This window comes from Zalophus californianus, chromosome 17 (assembly GCF_009762305.2).
Source record: "Zalophus californianus isolate mZalCal1 chromosome 17, mZalCal1.pri.v2, whole genome shotgun sequence".
In the NCBI taxonomy this organism is placed as follows: Eukaryota; Metazoa; Chordata; class Mammalia; order Carnivora; family Otariidae; genus Zalophus; species Zalophus californianus.
In genome coordinates this window covers 36321820-36341842 of record NC_045611.1, presented here as the reverse complement: position 1 = coordinate 36341842, position 20023 = coordinate 36321820, and the positions used below count along the sequence as shown (strand labels likewise).

The 20023-nt window shown below is 37.3% G+C and overlaps 1 protein-coding gene across 2 annotated transcripts in view; it reads right to left on the bottom strand.

Moving 5' to 3' along the window:
• Positions 1-211: 211 nt before the first annotated feature.
• Positions 212-20023, bottom strand: part of NETO2 (neuropilin and tolloid like 2) — a 62046-nt gene continuing 42234 nt past the window's right edge. For both annotated transcript variants that reach the window (XM_027619908.2, XM_027619909.2), the window contains exons 8-9: positions 6698-6811; positions 212-5271 (exon numbers count right to left, since the gene is read on the bottom strand). In XM_027619908.2, coding sequence (XP_027475709.1) covers positions 4691-5271; positions 6698-6811 — 695 coding nt within the window. In that variant the 3' untranslated portion in view covers positions 212-4690. The remainder of the gene's footprint in view (positions 5272-6697; positions 6812-20023) is intronic.

Genomic DNA, 20023 nt, shown 5'->3' with positions numbered 1-20023 from the left:
CCTTTCACCCAGCCCCTCCCCTCTCTGAAATAAATAAAATCTTAAAAAAATTTTTGCTCAAGACAGTACATACTAGGGGTGCCTGGGTGGCTCAGACGGTTATGCATCTGCCTTCGGCTCAGGTCATGATCCCAGGGTCCTGGAATCGAGTCCCGCATTGGGCTCCCTGCTCGGCCGGAAGCTTGCTTCTCTCTCTCCCACTTCCCCTGCTTGTATTCCCTCTCTCGGTTTGTCTCTCTTTGTCAAATAAATAAAATCTTGAAAAAAAAAATGACAGTACATACTAAATATGTACCCCAGTCATAGCTTCTTGGGCTTTTGTAGTCATTAAACCAATCACAGAAATATATGAAAAAGTGACTAAAAATCACAGACATATATGAAAAAGTGATAAAAAAAAGCAAATTCAGAATTTTAATTTGCTGAGGTACATAAAACATGGAAAACTGATTTTGCAGGGACCTAAAAAAGACATCTGAGGTCAACTTGTCATCATGGCTCAGAACTCAAATCATTCTCCAAACTCAAGAGATACATCACACAAATCTTTAATTTCTAGAGTATACATTGTTTCCTTTAGATTTAAGAAAGATCACAAATGCAAAACACTGAAGCTCTTTTTATCTAATGCCAAACCTATAAATTGTTAACATTATTTATTAAGAATTCACAGTAATTGTCTTGCGGTTTGCAGATGCCAAGAAGTCATGGCAACAAAATTATAGAATAGTGTTACATAGATTAAAAAAAGTAAAATGCTTTGAAAAAAATTATTATAGAATAAGTTACATTTTTAAATCAGAATGACTGACAAGTTTACATGGAACATCTGGGCTGCTGTTTAGAACTACTTGACCTTTAAAACTTCCAGCTAGCTAAAGCAGGGGAAAAACAGCAAAGGCAAGGCAAAAACATGGGACTAGTTCTGAGATGTGGGTACTCACTCCTCTTCTCTGGGCCTCAGAATTCTCATTAATGAAGTTGAACAGATCATCTTAAAAAAAAAAAAACCCAAAACTCAAGGTCCCTTCATGAACAACTTAGCAGATGCCATTTTGTAAGAGGGCATAATCCCCTTTGAGAATCACTCCTGGAATCACAACTAGGCTTTTTTCCTGTCCTGTCTCATCACCTGACACACTTCTGAAACCAGAAAGCATCTTGCTCATCAGACAACAGCAGAACTATAAAAATATTTAGAAGCATTTAGGAGGTTCTTTTAATGCTTAATAATTACATGAAACATGACAAAGACAGACACAAAAGCTGTTAACAAGTCAAAGGAACCTTTTTAATCTCTTTTGTGATGTGAAAGGTAGAAAATCTTTTGCTTTTTGTTAAACCTTTAGGTTGAACATTTCCCTCCACAAAAGGTACATCACATTTTATCCGTAAGTACTTTAGATGTTAGGATTCATAGATTTCCCGCAATTTGTGGGCACTTGAGTGTTGATATCTTGTGCTAAACTCAGGTTCTCAGGTGAAAGGTAACAACATTGTAGAGGTGTCCTTCGTGCCGCTCCTGAATTGAAGATACTCTCTCCTCCAGCTTTGCATTTTACACTGTATGTTTAACAACTGGCTTCTGTATTTTCTGTGAAGGGTGTAATAACTTCCACAAGATGGCTAAAGTTCATCTTCCGTTACTAAAATTTATGGCTTTTACTTTAGTAAACAATTTGTGACGTTTTCTTACTAACCTCAAAGATGAAAGACTATATAATACAGCAATTAGTGTTATGCTGGTAATAATGCCTAAAAAATAGTTCCATTCTCTACCTATAGTGTACTGCCAAATAAATGTTTGACTAAAAAAATGTTTAAACAAGGCCTAATAGCCATCTATACTTCGATGAAGGCATACAAGATATGGCAGTTTAAGGCTGGCTTAGCTAATATTGATCATCTGGCTCTTCAGTTCTACCCCTGCAGACAGACTGATCAAAAACCGATGATCCTAGACTGTATTAAGATGTGCCTTCACTAAAGATTTACCATTCTGACTTCTCTCTGCATTCCGCATCTTATTTAAATTCTGAGGAAATGTTGTTCTATACACAGATCCTCTTTCTTTAGTTGAAGAGAAAACTAGCCTCTGCTGTTTGGGTTCTCTACTGTGAAAAACAAAAACGATTTCATTTGTTTTAGCAGCCAGAAAGTTTAGAACCAAAATTGTTGTCCAAGCTCTACTTGCTAAGTGGGGTTGCCTGAAGCTATGTAGTTCTGTGCTGTTTTGTTAAATGTCTTATTTTTTATTTTTTTTAAAGATTTTATTTATTTATTTGAGTGAGAAAGAGCACATGAGAGGGGGGGAGGGGGAGAGGGAGAAGCAGACTCCCTGCTGAGCAGGGAGCCTGATGCAGGACTCAATCCTGGGACTCCAGGATCATGACCTGAGCCGAAGGCAGTTGCTTAACCAACTGAGCCACCCAGGTGCCCTAAATGTCTTCTTTAAAGGCTCTATTTTGTAGGCCTCTTCATGTCCTTTTAAAAGAAAATAGGATACAACTTTCAGAAATATAGTTACAAGTGACTATATTTAATGTAGTTAAGCATATTGTATTAGTTTCTACTATAATGTAGGTGTTAAAGATGGACTTAACAGCTGTTTTTATAATGGATATAATTTTACATAGAAAATTGCTAGTTTTCCTTCATGATCATGAAGAATGAGATCACAGTTGTATTAAATATTTACTATGCTGTTCAAATGTTGGCTGGCTACTAACTACTAGAATGTCTATTCAACATAGCTACTAAAAGAATTTCTATCTAATCTGGCTCTGGCTCATTAGTTCAATGAATACTACATTCATTAAGTCTTTCTACTTTCCCAAATTTTATCTTTAAAAGAGGAAATTAGGCTGACTTTAAAAAATGTTAAATCATGAATATACTATCTATAGGTTTTCCTGTCTCCTGGATATTATATACTTTTAAAAAATAAAAAAATGTGATACAAGAAATATTTTGAAGGGGTATTTTATATGTATCATATTTAAAGGTCCCAGTTTTCACTAATCTGAGAAAACCCATACGTGTGATATCTTAAAAAACCAATGAAATTCAGTGAAACTTTAATTTCTCATTTCATTGAGAATTTGCTACAAAAAATATCAAAATGAGAATTTCTTTCTTTAAAATGGCATGTCTGTGTTAGTTATAATTTGATAAATGGATTCCTTTCCATATATACCTTAAGATCCAAAATCTCAGGGCAATAACATGGTTGAAGAATCATGTAACAATGCATTTAATTTTAATGTAAGATTTGTGGTAGTGATTCAGAACAATAACACAGTGAAAATTTCATCATAAACTAAATGCAATAACAAAAGGAAACAAACACTTACGTACACATTACCAAGGTCTTTACAGTAAGTTATAACGTTTCGTTCCATCACAGCGTATTTGTACATAAAGCCACTAATGTGAACACTGAAAGAAATCGCTCATGTAGGTCTTTAATCTTGATTTAATAAAGTTTGTACAGTATCAAATAATATCAAAAGTCTAAAAAAACACAATGAGTTTTTATATCATGTTTATAAATTATTGTTTATATACCATAAAAAAAAATAAGGTCAAAAGTGCAGTTTAAAAAAAAGTGGAAGTTGTTATTCTTGGTAAGAACTAGAAAAATGTATTGTCCCAAGTAAGAAGCAATCTGAGGGCTCTTACAGTTTCTTAGGAATTTTCCTTTAACTCTCATACAACCTTCGCTACCATATGCCATAACATAAACCAATACAAAGGGAGGAAAATCATCTTATAAAAATAACAGGAAACACAAATCTGGTGATGAGAAACGCTGCAAAGAAACATAATTACCAGCCTCCCCCAAGATGAATGAAACGACTTTGCACACAGGAATGAATGGGCCACCACCGCATGTGACCAAATTTGGGAAATTTGAAAGGGTTTCCAGAAGTTTTAATCTTTTTCAAGTTTTTAGTCATAACTGGGAAGGGTGCGTACATCCGAGGATTATGAAATCTTCTAGTATAAGACAAAATATGACTTAAAGGTGATAAATCATATCATCTACTATTCACAAAAAATAAAGACTAAGGATCCAGTAATTAAAAGGCAGCAATATAGAAATTAGTCAGGAAGAAACAGATGGGCGAAACAGAACTCTGGGTCTTCACTGGCACTTAGCACAGTAACGAGTTATATTTTGACAAATTCTAGAACAAATGCCTGTATTGAAATATGTGTGGTTCATTAACCATTTATGTTTATGTAAGAAACCAAAATGGTAAAATCACGGACTTATAAAACAAATTAAATTTAGAGGGGAAAAAAAAACAAAAGGAATGTAGAGACAAATCTTATTTTTAAACTTATTGTGGGATCAGAATGTTGACAAGCTGTACCAATCCAGAGCAGTATTCCTGTTGCTAAGCCTAACAGGCAGCCTGAGCCTGGCTCAGCACCACGCCCCCCTCTTCAAATGCTATTTCGCTGGTACTTTGTGTATATGACACCAAGCAATAGTGAGTTATTTTGTTCATGGACCGGAGGAGGTCCCTTGGTTGGTTTAACACACTTCACTGTTACAGTAGGTTAGTGGGAATGAAGGTCTTGCTAGTTTTGATAGGAGAAAAGGGCTGGCTGCTGAAGAGTATGGGTGCTCTGTAGGCTGCATACATACACACTTAATAATTAATATCCCCTTAGTAGAAGATTAAAAATCGATGGATATGGATGCTTGTGCAGAATCTTCTCGCCCTCTGACATAAATTTCACAAGGAATCTCCTCCATTACTCTGTCTTCTAGGGCCTGTTCAGGGCACTCATGTGCCTGTTTGAAAGTGTAGCTACTCTTTTTAAAAGTGCTGTTAAATGTTTTCATTGGCTGTGGTTGTGCAAAATCATTTCGGAAAGGCAGTTCCATGGAACTCAGGTTGGTCCTGCTCTGTTTGACACTGGGTGCTTGTGACCCACAGTGATGGTCATGAATGCACCGGGAGGCAGTGGAGGAGTGCCGCATCTTCTGGTAGTTGTCCAGTTCTTCTGACAAGTCGGCTAGGTCTGCAGAAATCTCTTTGTCCCGTAGGGAAAACAGTTCATAATGAGGAGGATCAAACACTTCCTGAAATCCAGTTTTGTTAAACGCAGTTTTGCAAGCCATGACCTTTTTTCGAGGCTGTTTCACTTGTACTAAAATAGAAATAATGAGAAGGACCAAGACAATCCCTGAGGTGATGCCAATAATTGTTCCATGGGTTTTAGTGACTTGTTCAAATAGTCCTGCTTTTTTCTTTTCTGCAGAAAGAGAGACAACAAGGCTTTCAAAATTCATTAATGAGTCCTGTCACAAACTGGTAAGGTTATTTTTAGGTAAAGCAGAACACATGGGTCAAATACCCTATAGACGATACCATTTAAAATTAGGTTTTTAAACAAAATAATCCCATTATGATTTCTGGTTAAACTAACCAATCACAATATAGTCAGATAGATTACATAAAAGAAAAAGGACTTGGTTCTTTACTCAGAAGGTACATGAAGGCATACAATTTGCAAATCAAATTAAAAACATGAATCTAGGGGCACCTGGGTGGCTCAGTTGGTTAAGCGTCTGCCTTCGGCTCAGGTCATGATCCCAGGGTCCTGGGATCGAGTCCTGCATCGGGCTCCCTGCTCAGTGGGGAGCCTGCTTCTCCCTCTCCCTCTGCCCCTCCCCTCACTCATGTTCTCTCTCTCTCAAATAAATAAAATCTTAAAAAAAAAATGAATATAGAGAAAATGCCAAAAGAAATACTCTTGTTCTATCAAGTTAGCTTTTTGCTCTGTGGTATGTTTGACCAACTGCCACATTTAAGTATATCCACAGTATTTCCACTGATGGCCATCAGCAAGAGAGGACAAAAGTGCTCAGGCTAACCCACTGAGGTATATCATCACGATCAACCGTTTGAATGATTACCTGAAAATACTTCATGTCAAGTACTTAAGACAGCTGTATCAGATCACACTCACTTCTCATAGTAAGATATTTACTGAACTCTTGGAGAATAGAAGGCAGGTAAACGTTAAGACTTCAAAACTTTAAGATTTGATAATGTCTGTAGATATTCAACTATTACCACAAGTCATGTTTACCTTAGACATACACTAGAAATACAGCATAGGAAATTTTATAAAATGAAAAAAAGCAGTTCTTACTAGTCTGCTTTTACTGCTTTTTAAGATTGAATCCGTCAATATTTATTAAATAGTATTTCTATATTTTTAAAATACTACTACTCTAGGTTACTTTCTAAGTTATTCCGAGAATAAGGTATCTTTACAATACAAATGACTAAGAAAATAATGCAGGAAATATTATGGTGGACTTTCGAACAACTTAAGATAAAAACATAGTTTGTAAGAAAAAAAAGAATGCTTTCATTGAGAATAAGTATTCTTTGCTTTTATCACATATGAGAGTTGTATGATCCATTTAAAAGAACATTTATATTCTATGTTTCCATTTCAGCCAAAGCAGCTATGCTAAAAATACGTATTTTTCTTTGCTTTTATCACATATGAGTTGTATGATCCATTTAAAAGAACATTTATATTCTATGTTTCCATTTCAGCCAAAGCAGCTACGCTAAACAGGTTACAGAAAAGGACATTTTAAGTCTTTCTTAAGGGCAACGGCCATTTTTCTCTCAAAAAGGTTGGGCTTTGCCAACGCACTCACCTTTACAGTGATTTTCATCCCAAGGGTATGCACAGTTCTGAACACCGTTACACACTAAAGAACTGTTGATGCACATGTTGCTGTGGCAGAAGAAAGTGCCACCTGTGCAGGGAGCTGCAGGCAAGAAGAACAGTTTGTTGCTAAGAACTCCTCCTGGTTTATTTACACTTCAACTTGTTCTATGAATATACTCTGCACTACAGAAGCAGTAAGATAAGGGCCGATACTCTCTGACATGTTCTCAGGTAAAAACTCTTTACTTCTGCTGGGTGCCAAACGTCATGTTTAGTGTAATGAGAATAGGAATACATTTACCATGGTGCTTACGGAACTAGTACATAGCCTGGCAAATTTTTTCAAAATGTTACAAGAAAATATTGGTGAGGATGTGGAGACACTGGAACCCTTGGTGCATTGCTGGGGGGATGTAAAATGGTACAGCGGCTGTGTTAAACAGGATGGAGTCTCCACAAAAATCCACACCAATTACCATCTGCTCCGGCAATTCCACGTCCAGGTGCGTACCCCAAACCACTGAAAGCAGGGACTCAAACAGAGCACACCAATGATCGTGGCAGCTTTATTCACAAAGCACACAGCAGCATTATTCCACCAAAAGGGGGAAACAACCTAAATAAATGTTTGTTGATGGATGAATGGAGAACTGCAATGTGGTATATACATATCTAATGGGATATTATTCAGGGTTAAAATTCAGAAGGAAATTCTGACAAATGCTACAACACGGATGAATCTTGAAGACAATATGCTTGAAAGAAGCCAGACACAAAAGAACAAATATTGTATGATTCCAGGTATACGAGGTACCTGGAGCAGTCAATTCATTGAGAGAAAAAAAGAACATCAGCTACCAGGACCCGGTGGGAGAGGGGAATGGGGTGTTTAATGGGACAGAGTTTCAGCTGGGGATGATAAAAAAGTTCTGGAGATTGGGGTGCCTGGGTGGCTCAATCAGTTAAGCGTTTGCCTTTGGGCTCAAGTCATGATCCCAGGGTCGGGGCTCTCTGCTCGGCGGGGAGCCTGCTTCTCTCTCTCCTTCTGTGATCTCTCTCACTCTTGCTCTCTCTCAAATAAATAAATAAAATCTTAAAAAAAAAGTTCTGGACATGGATAGTGGTGATGATGAATGTACTTAATGCCACTGAACTATGCACTTAAAAATGGTTAAAATGGCAAATTTTATGTCATGTAGATTTTACCAGAAAAAAATCACTCCTTGGAATTTCAAAATTAAAATTTTTTTAAATGATAAAGATATATGGAATATATACCATGTAACATCATATTTTGTATAAACCATTCTTTCAGCCTGAGATGTCTCCTCCTTTCCCTTCCTGATGACCACCTACTCATCTTTCAAGATCATCCAAAATGCTGCCCTCTCTGTGAAGACTGCCTCAATTCTCCTAGATAGCTAGTGTGACTCCTGTGTTCCCGTCATACTCTGGATGGTGCTTCTATGTGACACTTCTTGTATATGTAAACATTTGCTACACTAGATTATGACTCAGTGTGTTTACTTCTGTTAAGAAATAACATCCTAGATTGGAGACAAAAGTACCAACATAGTAATAATGTGTATTTCAGTGTAAAGACACACACACACACACACACACACACACACACACACACACAAGAATCTGAAAGTCAAGAAACACGACGGCTTGTCTCACTGACAGAAGCCCCTAAAAATCAACTAATCATTGTGACTTCCAAAAATAGAATCAAGAAAAATGTATTTCCTGTCTAAAAAATTCTACATTCAAGATGTGTCTCAGCATACTGACAGACCTCAAATATTTTTTATATTTTCTTTTTAAGTTTCTTTTCAAGATGAAAAGAAATATGTAAAATTTTACAGGACTAATAATAACTGGATTTTCTCCCCTAAATATTATCTTTTTAAAAATTAATATACAATGAACCTTATTGAAACAATTAATTTAGTATTTCTTTTCCTCTTAAGAAGTCTCTCTTTAGGTTACAATCATAGGAAGCTTTGGAATACTTAAACACATTGTCCAACTGCATCATCAGTAATAAAACCAACAGTTTGGTAAACACAAAACAGTTTGGTATCCACCTGCCTGACCCCCTTTGTGTATTTCTCAATTTGGCTCTGAAGATGGGCTGTAAAAATAGGTATGTATTGGGACCCCAGGAAACCCTAAAACATAATGTGATATTTATCAAATATTTACTAGACTTATAATGTAGGTCAACAGACAACATCCACAACATCACTGATCATCAGGGAAACACAAAACCACAATGAAAGAATACCTCACACTTGTCAGAATGGCTATTATCAAAGGGACAAGAAATAAGTGTCAGAGGAGATGTGGAAAAAAGGGACCCTCTGTGCACTGTTGGTGAGAATGCAAACTGGTGCAGCTACTGTTGAAAACAGTATGGAGGATCCTCAAAAAATTTAAAATAGAATTACCATATAATTCAGCAATTCCACTCTTGGATATTTATCCGAAGAAAATCAAAACACTAATTCAAAAGATACAGACATCCCTATAGGTTCATTGCAGCATTATTTACAATAGCCAAGATACGGCAGCAACCTCAGTGTCCATAAATGGATGAATGAAGATGTGATACATACATAAAATGGAGTATTACTGAGCCATAAAAAGGAGTGAAATCTTGCCATTTGTGACAACATGGATAGACCTAAAGGGTATTATGTTAAATGAAATAAGTTAGAGAAACACAAATACATATGATTTCACTTACATGTGGATTGTTAAAAAGCAAAACAAATGCACAAACAAAACAGGAATACTCACAGATATGGAGAAAAAAACTGATGGTTGCTATAGGGCAGGGGGCGATGCGGACACAGGACAAAGTAGGGGAAGGGGACTAAGAGGAACAGTCTTCCGGGTATAAAATACATAAGTCACAGGGATGTAATGTAGAGCATAGGGAATATAGTCGGTAATATTGTTTTTTTTTTAAAAAGATTTTATTTATTTATTTGACAGAGAGACACAGCAAGAGAGGGAACGCAAGCAGGGGGAGTGGGAGAGGGAGAAGCAGGCTTCCCGCGGAGCAGGGAGCCCGATGTGGGGCTCGATCCCAGGACCCTGGGACCATGACCCGAGCCGAAGGCAGACGCTTAACAACTGAGCCACCCAGGTGTCCCTATAGTTGGTAATATTGTAAACAACTTTGTATAGAGACAGATGGAACCTAGACTTATTGTGATCATTTTGTAATGTATGTAAATATCAACTCACTGAAACTAATACCATATTGAGTGAATGTCCCCAATTATTCTTCAATTAAAACAAACAAAAAGTAACATCCAAAATTGCTTTGCTATTAGAGAGCAAATATAAACTCTCTTTAAGGCAGAATCCCCAAAATGGTAACAGTCACCCAAGTTCCAGTTCAGCAGGCTAATAATCTATGGTTAATTGCTATGAGCTAGGATTTGTGTAACCCTTCTCCTTCTGCACTATAAACTAAATTGAGTTTAGTATAAAACTCAATTTTATCTATATACAATTAAATAATCTTTTTTCTTTTTTTTAAAGATTTTATTTATTTATTTGACAGAGAGAGAGAGCGAGAGCAGGAACACAAGCAGGGGGAGTGGGAGAGGGAGAAGCAGGCTTCCCGCTGAGCAGGGGGCCCGATGCGGGGCTCAATCCCAGGACCCTGGGATCATGACCTGAGCTGAAGGCAGACGCTTAATGACTGAGCCACCCAGATGCCCCACGATTAAATAATCTGTGCACAAAACTTTTAGGCTTATTTGCTGAGTATTTACCCACTCCTTTTCAAGTATAATAACCCGTAGGTGGCTCTCATGACTCAAGAATCTAAAATAAAATAGCTAAGAACTGTAACTTGGGAAATAGTGCTATGAAACACAGAGTAGAAATAACGATGGACTAGTAATTAATAAAAATTGTTTCTGTTATTAGTTAACCTGTCTACTTTAAGATTTTAACTAACTCCCTGGGTGTCTGCTTCCTCTTTTTAAAAGAATGGGATGGACTATAGGGTATTTCAGACTTCTGGTTCTAAAATCAATGAGACTGGCTCAGTTGGTTAAGTGTCTACCTTTAGCTCAGTCATGATCCCAGGGTCCTGGGATCGAGCCCGGTGTTGGGCTCTCTGCTTAACGGGAGTTTGCTTTTCCCTCTCCCTCTGTCCCTCCCCACCATTTATGTTTTCTCTCTCTCTCTCAAATAAATAAATTCTTGAAAACAAAACAAAAAAATAAAATAAAATCAACGAGACTATGAAATTAGTGGTCTCAATCATGTTGTTATTACTATTCTCAGAAGAATCATGTATATATCCAGTACGTAATTTACTCAGAGACTGAATCCATCACATGGTATCGATATTTAACCATTAAGTATTTCATGATTCTTGGGCGTCTGGGTGGCTCAGTAGGTTAAGCAACTGCCTTTGGCTCAGGTCATGATTCTGGAGTCCCAGGATCGAGTCCCACGTCGGGCTCCCTGCTCAGCAGGGAGTCTGCTTCTCCCTCTGACCTTCCTCCCTCTCATGCTCTCTCTCTACCATTCTCTCTCTCTCAATAAATAAATAAATAAAAATCTTTAAAAAAAAGTATTTCATGATTCTTAAGAAATGCTTGATGGTTTCAAAGCTTACCCTAAGGACAAAAGGTATTAGTTACATAAATAAGCCATTAGGTTGAGGACAGAAAAGCCAATGAAAATGTATGGTGTTATTTTATTTCAGTACAAAATTAGCTAGTGTCCCGGGCGCCTGGGTGGCTCAGTCGTTAAGCGTCTGCCCTCGGCTCAGGTCATGATCCCAGGGTCCTGGGATCGAGTCCCACATCGCGCTCCCCGCTCGGCGGGAGGCCCGCTTCTCCCTCTCCCACTCCCCCTGCTTGTGTTCCTGCTCTCGCTCTCTCTCTGTCAAATAAATAAATAAAATCTTCAAAAAAAAAATTAGCTAGTGTCCCTACCTCAGCTGTGTCATATAGATCGTAAAATTATATTACACCCAGGTGTACACTTTAACATAACAAATGGCCTAGAGAACACACAGCATTTTTGAATACTTCTAAAAACTGAGTTTTCCATTTTGTTTCTATGTCATACCACAGTTCTATTACATACTATATCATATTACCTACTGACCTCTAATTTTACCAGTCTTATCCAGTTCACAAATGAGGAGACAGGGAACAGAAACTATTCAGGAAGGGCTGAGTGAGGTTATAAGCAGCACTGTGGCTTCTAGGTATTCTGATTTTGAGTCAAACTATCATTAGCTCTTAAAGTTTATTCACAGAACATTGTGTGACACAGAACATTTTGATGTCTCTTTATAATCCTCAAAAGGGGAGAAAAAGATTTTCTGATCGGTGTTTCTCACTGATTTAACAGTGAGTAGAAAACACCCTCATTTTTTTTTTTTAAGATTTTTATTTATTTATTTAACAGAGATAGAGAGAGCACAAGTAGGCAGAGCGGCAGACAGAGGGAGAGGGAGAAGCAGGCTCTCTGCCGAGCAGGGAGCCCGATGTGGGGCTCAATCCCAGGACCCTGGGATCATGACCTGAGCCGAAGGCAGCCGCTTAACCGACTGAGCCACCCAGGCGCCCCACCCTCAGTTTTTATTATAGAATTCTTTACAACTGCTCCTCACATTATTTAAAGCAATTAGAAAGCAGCGCTGACATCATCAGATATTGTTCTGTAGAAATGTATTATATTCATAATTACAGATGTATTAAGCTCTGTGCATTTTCAGTGGACAAGCATAGCTGTTCATAAAGAGAACTGAAGTTATCAGTTACTGACATGGGATCCTAATGACATGCTTCAATTCAAAACTATAAAAAAATGGCTGAATTATTGGAATTTATAAGGGACAAAGAATAGCAAAAATAGTGCCAGTTATAAACTGTTTTCTTATAGCCTGAGGACTTTCTACTTTCCCCCTTTACTCACTGCTGGGTCATGGCGTGAGAAAGAAGAAGGGTTAGGATTTCAATTCTCCTCCTCTTCTCACGACATGTGACAATGATGCTGAGAAATCATCTGTCCTTCAACCAGGCCTGCAGGAGCCCCACAGGCAGTATGTCACTGAGAATCACATTATGGATTTATTCTAACAAAAATAACTTCTGCTGCTTTCACAGTTGTAGTCCTAGAAATTATTTTCCTAAAACCATATCCTGCCTCAAAGAGTGAGATATGTATTAGTATTCAGTGCTTGGGAAATGCTATTCTATATCATTCATTTTAGCCAATTTATTTTAGTCATATCTGTAATCTACAATGGGTAGGTATGAAGTGAATATCTCATGCAGAATTAGTCTATCCATATAAACCTTTTCTAAAATACTGATTGTTTTCACGAACGGTTTCATAACAATTACACATCATTAATAGCTTGGAGAAAAGAGTTCAACAGTTTGAATTAATTAGCATATAAAAATGTACTGTTTGGAGCTAATGTGCTTATTAAAAGGAGATTTCCAAACTGGGACTTTTGTTTTATAAAAACTTACAAAATCCGGGCGCCTGGGTGGCTCAGTTGGTTAAGCGACTGCCTTCAGCTCAGGTCATGATCCTGGAGTCCCGGGATTGAGTCCCGCATCGGGCTCCCTGCTCAGCAGGGAGTCTGCTTCTCCCTCTAACCCTCCCTCCTCTCATGTACTCTCTCTCTCTCATTCTCGTTCTCTCAAATAAATAAATAAATAAATCTTAAAAAAAAAAAAAACTTCCCTTAAAAAAAAAAAACTTACAAAATCCTTTATTTGATCACATATATATGACTTTTTTTTTTTTTTGGAGGGATAGTTTTCTCGTTCTTCATGGATAATAAAGCTAAATTTAGGATATGGAGCTAAGTCTTATATTTAGTGATTATTGTGAAGACATCGCTTGAGGGAGGCTTTTCATCTGTTTACTTATACGATTTGTACTGATGGAGAAATCATTAGTGTATAGAGAAATACCTTAACTAAAACACATTAGAGAAGAATTTTGCATTTAAGATTTATATCAGTGCTGACCCAAATAAATATAACGTGAGCCAAAATGTGACCAAGTAGCCACATTATAAAGATCTTTAAAAAGAAACAGGTGGAATTAATTTTACTACTAGCTTATTTAACCCAATATATCTGTGCAGACAAGAGTTACTACAGCAGGAAGAGGCTACCTTTAGAAGGGTCTGTGTGCAAGGCTGGCCCTTAGTTTTGGCAACTGGGAACTTGGACTTTCCTCCTTTCCCTGACTGATAAGTTTCACGGTGCCTAGAGTTTGTGTGAACGTCATTTATGCCAAATACTTTCTTTCCTTCTGTGAGTCCACAATTTTGGTACAGGCAAGGCAGAAAGTGCCCATGAGACCAGTTCCCAATAAAAACCTTAGGTGCTGAGCTCTAATGGGTTTCTCTGGACAGAAACATTGTCCATGTTACTGCATTGTTTGTTGCTGGAGAAATGTACATGCTCAGTGTGCCCTTCATGAGAGGGAGTGAGGGTTAAGAAAGCCTGTTAGAAGATTTCTCTGAGAGGACTCAGAAAGTAATTCTCCTTTGTTGATCCCATATCCTTTCACTATCAGAAATCTCAGCCATAAGTATTTAAATACATGCAGAGTCCTGTGAGTCCTTCTAGCAAATCACCTACCATGTGGGTGGTGTTGGGGAGCCCTGAAACAGTACCCAAAGCATCCTCATTTAACACATATAAAATATTATTCATGAAATATTTTACATTATTTTATACCAAGTCTTTGAAATCCAGGATATATTTTTATAATTATAGCACATTTCAATTTAGATGGGCCACGTTATGAGTATTCAACAGCCACATGGGGCTGCTGGGCACTACTGGAAGGTACAAGACGTTGGGAATAAATAAACTGAGCAGAAAGGAAAACGGCTGAAAGGCTTTCTTGCTAACTGAAACTATCTTTGTATCAAGCACTGCTTTGTAGTTATTTGAAATAGCCTATACATAGATGTTTTTTTCAAGTGTGAAAAGTTGATAAAAATTTTTTTGGAAACAACTTATATGCATCCATAGGGCAACAAGAAGCAGCAACACAGTTCAGTCCTGGTAAATATCACTGCTGAGCTCTTGACATTTCCAGCTACTTGAGAAAATCACTAAATCCAAAATAACTCAATACTTGTTCCTCTTATCTCTCCAATTTTCATTTCCAAGTCAGTCAGACCGAAACTGTAGGTATCTTGGACTCATTCTGTTACTTTTTGGTCTAGTCAGTCACCACATCTTGTTGATTCCACTTCCATGACTCTCCCTCTGTTACTATTCTGGTTCAGACCGTCTTGGTCTAGCCCCTACTATGGAAGTTAGCCTCCTTCCTACACAGCCTCTACACTCCAACTGAAGCACAGCTCTGATTATGTCATTTTGTAGTATGAAACTCTTCAAAACTCCTCAATGCCTATGATATGAGCTCTAATTTTAGCCTTTAATTTAAAGACCTTCTAACTCTAGCTTTAATCTCCTTTCCTTGACGCATTTTTCTCTCCTTTCCTTTAATTTTTTATTGTTATGTTAATCACCGTACATCATTAGTTTTTGATGTAGCGTTCCATGATTCATTGTTTGTGCATAACACCCAGTGCTCCCTGCAGAACATGCCCTCTTTAATACCCATCACCAGGCTAACCCATCCCCCCACCCCCTCCCCTCTAGAACCCTCAGTTTGTTTTTCAGAGTCCATCATCTCTCATGGTTTGTCTCCCCCTCCGATTTCCCCCCTTCATTCTTCCCCTCCTGTTATCTTCTTCCTCTTTTTTTTTCTTCCTTAACATACATTGCATTGTTTCAGAGGTACAGGTCTGTGATTCAACAGTCTTGCACAATTCACAGCGCTCACCATAGCACATACCCTCCCCAATGTCTATCACCCAGCCACCCCAACCCTCCCACCCCTCTCTTCTTTCTTTTACTACTTGTGATCCAAATAAGCCTGGCTCTATGCATTTTGTTCATTCTGTAGCCTCTGTTTGGAACAACCTCAATTATTCAACATTTCTACCTTCTAAAATCTAACTGCCCTCAAGGATAAACTCAAAGGCCCTCCCTTCAAGGACTACTTGCTCCATAATCGATGCTGCCTGCTAGAAGTACCTTGGATATTTAATGAGGAAGCCCTTCGTTTTCTGTCTCAAACAGTCTTTGTCATAGTCATTCCTGCAACTGCCTCATTTGCATGTATGTTACCTCACCTAAATGACTATAAGATCCTTTAGAGAAGGGACTGTTTCATCCATTTTTCTATCTTCATAGCAAAACACAGTATCTCATATGATAAATGTTGAATAAATGAATGGAAGGCAGGTAGGAAGGCTGGTTGGCTAAATCAGCTTCATGACCCAAGTAGCCATCTGGCAATTCATCAAGTCTTTTAAAATTATAGATAGAAGAGTTCAGGATAATAAAGCTTGTATAGGTCACATATGATCATGATCTCAACATAGAATCCATGGAATAATAAAATACCTTGAAATTATAAGTGAAGTGAAAAATTACTAATTCCTAAATTTCTCAAGAAAAATATCTGCTAGTATCTTACCTTTATATTTACAAATTTTGATTTGCAAAAATCATATAGTTTAACATTTTACTGTACTCATCAGTCGGGATATAAAAGTGAAAATATTGGGATGCCTGGGTGGCTCAGTCGGTTAAGCGTCTGCCTTCAGCTCATGATCCCAGTGCCCTGGGATTGAGTCCCGCTCAGACTCCTTGCTCAGCAAGGAGCCTGCTTCTCCCTCTGCCTGCAGCTCCACCTGCTTGTACCCTTGCTCACTCTCTCTCACTCACTCTCTCTCGCCCACGCTCTCTAACAAATAAATAAATAAAATCTTTAAAAAAATAAAATAAAAAAATAAAAGTGAAAATATTTCCCTCTCTTACGAGGACAACACAGAAGATCTACCACTTATTTTTAAAATATATGTGATGTGAACATACACAGTCAACTATATTGGGGCAGTTTGGATGAGTCTTTAAATGGTAATTTTCTTCATACAGAGGTGACTGTGAGGAAAGGGACTAGTCAGAGAGACTAATCAGCACTATCCAAATGTAGACAAAAGTTAAACCAAGCCACTCAAAACCAAGTCAAAAACATGATGGTATTTTTGAAAGCAGTTTTTTAAAAAAATCAAAGCTAATGTAATATGATTTGTACTTATAAGCAAAATCAACAAAATAATTATTAGGAAGTACTGACAAATCACTTGGACTTTTATAGAAGGTAGAAAGGCAATAGAACCAATTATTCCTGGGATTTGTTCATGTGAATTATCAGGAGTTTAAGGGAAGAATCCTAAAATCTGTCCTCAGAGTTTTTCCACTTTTAAGCTGGGTCAGTATCTATACATGAACTACCCCATTCTTTAATATGAAAAGGTTCTCACATGCTCAAAAAATAGTAAAGATGATTTTTAAAGATGTAACCAACTCATAAAAAGACAAACCCCACTATAACCACAAAGAAAATATCTAAAGAATATACACAAAAGGAAATTCAAATGTGTTGCCACAAAAAAATCAACTAACCACAAAAGAAGGTTGCAATGAAGAAAATGAGGGACAAAAAGTTTGAAGACATTTAGAAAACAAACAATAAAAGGGCAGAAGTCCTTTCTTCTTAGTAATTACTATAAACGTAAATGAGTTAAACCCTCCATTCAAAAAGCAGAAATTGGTAGAATAGATAATAATAATAAAAAAAAACCCCAAAGATCCAACTATATATTGTTCTAAAAAAGACTCACTTTAGATCTAACGACATAAATTGGTTGAAAGTGAAAATTCAGAAAGATATTCCATGCAAATAGTTACCAAAAGACAGCTGGGGTGGCCATACAAATATCAACAAAAATAGACTTTAAATCAAAACTGTTGCAAGTGACAAAGAGGGACACTGTATATTGGTAAAAGGGATTCATCAAAAAGATACAATTATAAAAAAATATAAACCAAAAATCAGAGTCCTAAAATATAAGAAGCAAACATTATCAGAATCAAGGCAGAATTGGATATTCTACAATGGCTGGAGATTTCACTATCTCATTTTCAATAATGGGTAGAACAACTATACAAATGATTAATAAGCAAATAAAAGAATAACACTATAAACCAGCTGGATCTAATAGATATATACAGAAAGTTCTACCCAACAACAGCAAAATACACAATTTTCTCAAGTGTATATGGAACTTTTTCCAGGATGGACCATATATTACACCACATACACACAAAAATCTTTTCCAATCACACTGAAATAAAATATCTTTTCCAATCACACTGAAATAAAACTAGAAATCAATAACAGAATGATTTCTGTTATCTTTTCCAATCACACTGAAATAAAATATCTTTTCCAATCACACTGAAATAAATATCTTTTCCAATCACACTGAAATAAAACTAGAAATCAATAACAGAATGAAAACTGGAAAATTCATAAATATGTGGAAATTAAACTACACACTCTTAACCCACCAACTGGTCAAAGAAGAAATCACAAGGGAAATTAGAGAATATCTTGAGATAAATGAAAATGAAAACAACACAGCAAAACTTGATGAGAAGCAGTGAAAGCAGTGCAAAGAAGGAAACTTATAGCTAAAAATGCCTATGTTAAAAAAAGGAGAAAGATCTCAAATCAGTAACTTAACCTTAAAGAAAGAGAAAAAAAGGACAAACTAAACTTGGAGTTCTATGCCTTTGTCAGAAACACTGAAATTATAGAGAAGAGAGATAAATAGAGAATGGAAAAATTAGAGAAAAGAAAAAAAATCGTTCTTTGAAGAGCTCCATAAAATTGGCAAACTTTTAGTTACAATGACTAAGGAAAAAAGAGAAACATGAAAAGATTCAAATTACTAAAATCAGAAATTCAAGTGGAGACAGTTTAGATGTTACAGCTAAAAGGGATTAAAAGAGAATCCTAAAAACAATTCTACACCAACTAACTGCTAATCTAGACGAAATAGACAAATCCTAGAAACATACATTCTACCAAAACTGAATAAAACTAAATAGAAAATTCGAATAGATCTCTAACTAGCAAGGATATTGAATCAGTAAAATCAAACTCTCTCCCAAAAAAGAAAAGCCCTGGACTGGATGGCTTCACTGGGGAATTCTACCAAATGTTTACAGAACATCAATTCTCAAACTCTTCCAAAAAGTTGGAGAGAAAGGGTCACTTCTTTTTCTTTTTTTAAAAAGATTTTATTTATTTGATAGAGAGAGACACAGTGAGAGAGGGAACACAAGCAGGGGGAGTGGGAGAGGGAGAAGCAGGCTTCCCGCGGAGCCCGATGCGGGGCTCGATGCGGGGCTCGATGCGGGGCTCGATGCGGGGCTCGATGCGGGGCTCGATGCGGGGCTCGATCCCAGGACCCTGGGACCATGACCTGAGCCGAAGGCAAATGCTTAACAACTGAACCACCCACGTGCCCCACTTCTTTTTCATTCTATGGACCAGCATAACCCTGATATCAAAACCAGAGAAAGATGCTACAAGAAAATAAAACTACAAATACCCCTTATGCATATTGATGCAAAAAATCCTTAACAAAATACTAGCACTGAATTCAGCAACATATTAAAAGCATTATACACCGGGTGCCTGGGTGGCTCAGTTGGTTAAGCGACTGCCTTCGGCTCAGGTCATGATCCCGGAGTCCCGGGATCGAGTCCCGCATCGGGCTCCCTGCTCAGCAGGGAGTCTGCTTCTCCCTCTGACCCTCTTCCCTCTCATGCTATCTCTCATTCTCTCTCTCTCAAATAAATAAATAAAATCTTTAAAAAAAAATAAAAAAATAAAAGCATTATACACCATGACCAAATGGGACTTATTCCTGGACCATAAAAATGGTTCTACATATAAAAATGATTGAGGGGCTCCTGGGTGGCTCAGTTGTTAAGCGTCTGCCTTCGGCTCAGGTCATGATCTTGGGGTCTTGGGATCAAGCCCTGCATCGGGCTCCCCACACGGCAGGATGCCTGCTTCTCCCTCTCCCTCTCCTACTCCCCCTGCTTGTGTTCCCTCTCTTGCTATGTCTCTGTCAAATAAATAAAATCTTTAAAAAAAAAAATCAATGACTGTAATACAACACATTAACAGAATGAAGAGGAAAAAAATGACATAATCATCTCAATTGAATCAGAAAAAGCATTTGACAAAATTCAACATCCTTTAATGATGAAAACACTCAATATATAAACTAGGACCAGAAGAAAATTTCCTCAACATGATAAAGGCCATATATGAAAACCCTACTCAGCTA